Source organism: Tetrao urogallus (assembly GCF_951394365.1).
Source record: "Tetrao urogallus genome assembly, chromosome: 6".
Lineage (NCBI taxonomy): Eukaryota > Metazoa > Chordata > Aves > Galliformes > Phasianidae > Tetrao > Tetrao urogallus.
The window spans coordinates 52212454-52217502 of NC_136819.1; the positions used below are offsets into that span (position 1 = coordinate 52212454).

Here is a 5049-nt window from a genome sequence, read left to right on the forward strand (position 1 = left end):
AATATATTTTAGGAAAATACCTGGAAAATTCTAAACACCAATAAACACTTTAAAACTATCTTTAAAGTAAAAAAATGTAGCAAGAACCAGAAGAAGCTAGCTAGAATAATGGGAACTATTGCATACTGCTCTTTAAGAGCCATGTAGCGACTTAGAACAGAAGCAGCAAATATTATAGGAGTTATGTGGTGTAGCAGAGTGGAAACTGGAGGAAAATGGGAAGCCAGTTATCCAACTTCTCACTGTGTTTGTTACCATTTTCAGTGGGAGAATGATTAAAAAAAAAAAAAAAAGAAGGATGAGAAAATCCTTCTCACTAAGCATATCCTCTGTCAAAGGCTAGAACAAATTTGTAGAAGTAACCCAAATTTGAAAGCCTTGGACCACATACTTAAAAACATTTACCGTATGTACTTACAGTTCAGTGGACAAGAGATTGGATCATTACACTACAAGTTGCAGGTTAACTTTGGGAGTTAACACTATTTTGCAATATGAAGTGCTTTTTTAATATATATATCTATATAATATATAGATATTTGTAAAATACATGTGCAGATTTGATAGAACAAACTGTGGAAATAGCTTTCTTGAGTCTTTTTCTTCCATTAACAGATCTTTATCTCCTACACAAGGAGTTTCAGGATTCAACAAGGATTTCTACAATATGATCAAGCTCGTTAAGATCAGATTTACAATTAGAGCTAGAAGTTGTAGCTGTTGGAGAGGGAAATGGTTCTAGCCCATCACAGTGTCCCATTTTTGTGTTGCTCATCATGCCTGTTAACATAGTATCAAGATCATAGTAAGAATTGTCAACTTCTGAAAACAGGTCTTCAACTGAATTAGGACTTTTGTTCTCCAGCGTCTCAAATATTTGATCTAGCGATTTTTGAAAATTTCCTTTATTTTCTTGTGAACTCTCCATTTCCCACACATTACTTTGCAGGTTTCTTAGAGCTTGCACTGAAGAGGCTGTTGACATAGTTTCTGAACTATCTTGTGCCTGGTCACCCTCAAAGTCTTTACTGAAAGTACTGTAACCTGGAACATGCTTTCCCTCAGCTTGCTCCCTAGATGAGCGACAGAGGATATCTGTTGAAACAAGACGATCCACGGATGCCTGGCCTGTATTCTGCATATTTATCATCTGCCAAGTCCCATCTTGGGTCATTTCCTCTTGGATCTGGCGTACCGTGTTGGCTATAAGTACCGAACGACAAAGGTTAGGTTCGACCAGCATGTGACACAGCTGAAGTTTAACCAAGGACATATCTAACAGTGACTGTCGCTGAAGATTATATGAAGGAATAGCCTTAATACCAGCCAGAGTTCCTTCAATATCTTCTTCGCCATCAAAACATTTTCTTTTTAGTCCTCGCATAAACATTGTGTCCTGTTAAAAAAAAAAATAAAATAAAATATTGTACAACATAAACAGCTCAATAGACAGAAAAACAAAAGACTAAAAATGTAAACCAAAACAGAAAAACTAAACAGCAAATTCTTTGAAGATAAAAACATCAGAATTATCATACCAGGTTATAGAATGGCCATTGTGGTACAACAGGGGTCAGGAACACATGGACAGGGTCCCAAAGACGACACTCAGGAACCAGGAGTGAGCAGGTCCATGAGTCATGGCTTCGCAGAGAGGCACCCGAGAGAGGCACGGGCTCCCAGCTCCTGGTTCCCATTAAATGCCAAACTTGACGGAAGTCAGGAGCCGCTGCTTCGCACAGAGGCGACCATCTCAACAGCTGTATTTCACCTACTGGAGAGGCAGTTTCTCCTCGCTCCTCCTGAGTTTCTACTGGCATGCTTAACCTCTAATTTTGGAAATAAAAATACAACCTAGCACACCATCTTTTAAATATATGACCCCTGTGGAAAACCAATATGCCTAATGTAGTAACAAAAAGAAGAAAGATATATCTCACAGACAGCGTACTGGAAAAGGTTAAGTTTAGTCACTTGGGGTGTAACAGATTCAGTTCATATAACTCAAGCATTCCTTCATGTGCCCTCACTCAAGTGAGTAAATGAACAGCTCAGTTACAATATCAATTGTGCAATTCCAATAAGGACAGACTCATCTCTGTATGGGCTTCTGTACTTCTTTCCCAGCTGACTATTAAAAAACAAAACTTGCATTCTTACTTCACGTTCACTAGCTAAAATGATTGGAGCACATGCAGGCTTCTGACTATTTCCACCTAAAAAAATCACCTGTAGAATTAATCAAGGTATGAATTTCAAGCAGCAGCTTCCAGATTGTCATCTGAACCGTGCTGGTTTTTATAGCAGGCTCCATGCAAGTGAAGCACTACAGCTGACCTCTTCAAATACAAAGTAACTGTTTGTAAATGCAATAGACTTCACTTCACTTAGTCTTAGAAAAGTTAGGATGCAAAAGAAAGCCGGCACCTAATCTGCACGTTTATGCACCTTCATTATGTCCCTTTCAAGTCTTCTGTCCTCAGAATTCTTTACGTAACATTTTGGGAATTTTATACGCAGTGATTCAAATAGAATAACATTTTTCAGCTCAAAGCTGATAAGACCAAACTGCTATTGCTGCTGTGTGGTTTATTCTGCTTCTCTTGGTAAAGCCTAATCTCTACCTTGATTTCTGGTAGCTACAGAACGGGCTACATGTTTTCTGAGAGATCTCTTTCAGCTTTTTCAGTCTTAGTAAAAATGCACCCAAGTGAGATGGAACATATGAACTTTGTCTTAAGGTCTTACTTAATGAACTTCTAAAAAGCTATATATGGACTACCAGTATATTAAACGCTTTTAAAGTCTCATTCTAAAGTTTCCTCCTGTAACTCAACATATTTGTATTATTTCCAATAAAAAAAAAAACGAAACAAAAACCAACCCAAGTTCCTACTTGATAGTGCCTTTCCCAGACCGTTAGGCATTAAAACTTTGTATCTGGTTATATCCTGCTTTATTTTTTATGTAATGTTGTATTTACAATGTTTACACATACACTCCCTATGTGAAACAACCTCTAGGAAACACCTTTTGTGCCTAATGATCACACAGGGTTGGTTATGTCATCAGGCTTTAAATGTTCCACACAGAGTTTCAAATTTCTTTTTATTTCAACTTCTTTTCTTGTAAAAGAATAATAAAACTGTAATCGAATGTTAAGCTGATTTTTAACCATCTACTGTTTGACAATTAAATACTTTCTAAGGCACACCTACGGAATAACTGAATGTAGTGTAGAACTTGGAAACATCAGTACATCACACACGCAAGCTGGTAGAAGACCAACAAAAAAACAACAAAATTTATTCTTAAGCATTTCACAGAATTCACTGGAATTTTCAATCACTTTCCCTATTATAATATTTACTTCTAATAGGTATCTTACATCATAAAAAAAGCAGTTCTTCATCACCTGGTTTCTGAATCCGCCCAAAACTTAAAGATTTCTATTTCATGTAAGGAGAAAAAGCTACATACCAGTAATTGTGCTTGATGTAGTCCTTCCTCTTCTCCCATGCTACTGAGCAAGAGTCCATACAGTAACAGTTAGGGCAGCACCTACCAAGTACCAGGAAGCAAGGCGTCAGGCAAGTACAGGAGATGCACAGCAAAACCATTTCCCACCTCAAAAACATACACAGCTCTACTTTTTCCAATTGCTTCAGCACCTCTATCCTCAGCACTCCTGTGACACTATAAAACCCGATTTACAACTGCAACACAAAGGTGATTTGCTGAACAGTATGCACAGAATCTGTGACAGGAGAAGGAAACTGCCAATTTAAGTCCAAGTCCTGGGCTATTACACTGACCTTTGGACCAGCCTCCCCCTTATCCCTGTGCCTTTGCCATTTAAAGAGCAAACAAAATCTTTAGCCATCATCTGAAAAGCATAAATGTGTAGCAAGGCATAGTGAAAGCAAGTATATCACAAAGGTGTGCAGCTTTCGCCTCTGTCGTACCGAACCACACATCTCCACAGCATCTACAGGAAAGGAATGTGCACGCACAAGTGTAAAACTGAAAGAGCAAAGGTGGGGAGGATTTTCCTTTAGCAGCAGCACAGAAACCTCATGACTAAGATTTTCTTTGCAAGATGACAAAAATGAAAGTAATGACAGAAATTGTTTTAGCTAGGAAGGCTGAGTTTTCAAAACACATTCGAAGCAAAACAAAATTGAATATACCAAACACAACTATCAAATACATGCAACAATTCTTTAACAACTAAAGCAAAAAAAAAAAAAAAAAACAAAAAAACACATTTTAATGGGCTGCAAATACCTTATAGGAAAAAAACATGAATACAATTCTGCTACTGTTCTAGACATGTCTGACTGTACAAGTCAGTTCAGAGTCTGCAACTGAAGTTGACCTAGAAAATAAGTAAGTTAACTGGATGCATATGTACACCTTTGTTTTCTGCTGTGGCTGGTAATTAAAATTGTTGAAAAAGCACTTGTTTTTGAAACTGGGGAGAAGGGAAGAGATAGTTGACAAAGGCCTTTCTTTTCATTTTATTTATTTATTTATTTATTTATTTATTTGGCAGAAAGCCATCTGTTTTTCTCCAGAGGCTGCATATTAAAATATTGCATTAAAAAAGCCACCTCAAATCTTTTGACACAACCCCAAAATATTACTAAAGTAACTAAAGCACTGTCACATCACAAAAACTATTTCAGCCAACTCGTTCTCTCACAGACTGAGCTAACAGCAGGTTCGAGAGGGGGTGGGGAGGCACCTGAACTACAGCTCCAGTGAGACATCACAGCACCTAGTCAGTATTCCTCATTTCTATCAATCACCTCATAATGCTATAGAAATTCCGAAGCTTTTGCTCCCTGGGTATATTCTCAGCCTGTTCTGTAAATGAAATGCAGGCTCTCCACACAGTAACCCATTTGAATCTCTGAACAGATGCCTTGGGTAAGTGACAAGGACAAAGCTTTTTCCATACAAAATAAACAAAAATACAACTGCAGGTAGAGATGATACAGTCACAAGAATAATAAATGAAAAGATTTTCTAGCGCTATTTTGAATA

The 5049-nt window shown here is 37.6% G+C and overlaps 1 protein-coding gene across 2 annotated transcripts; it reads right to left on the minus strand.

Annotated features, from left to right (window-relative positions):
* Nucleotides 1–640: 640 nt before the first annotated feature.
* Nucleotides 641–3519, minus strand: CDCA4 (cell division cycle associated 4; the record flags this gene model as incomplete). Of its 2 annotated transcripts, XM_079536865.1 has the most annotated exons (3): nt 641–1396; nt 1539–1829; nt 3481–3519. In XM_079536865.1, the coding sequence occupies 3 exons, from the start codon at nt 3517–3519 to the stop codon at nt 641–643; spliced, it is 1086 nt and encodes a 361-aa protein (XP_079392991.1). The 2 variants fall into 2 exon arrangements, with proteins under 2 accessions (XP_079392991.1, XP_079392992.1); XM_079536866.1 differs by lacking the exon at nt 1539–1829.
* Between the last annotated feature and the right edge of the window lie 1530 nt (nt 3520–5049).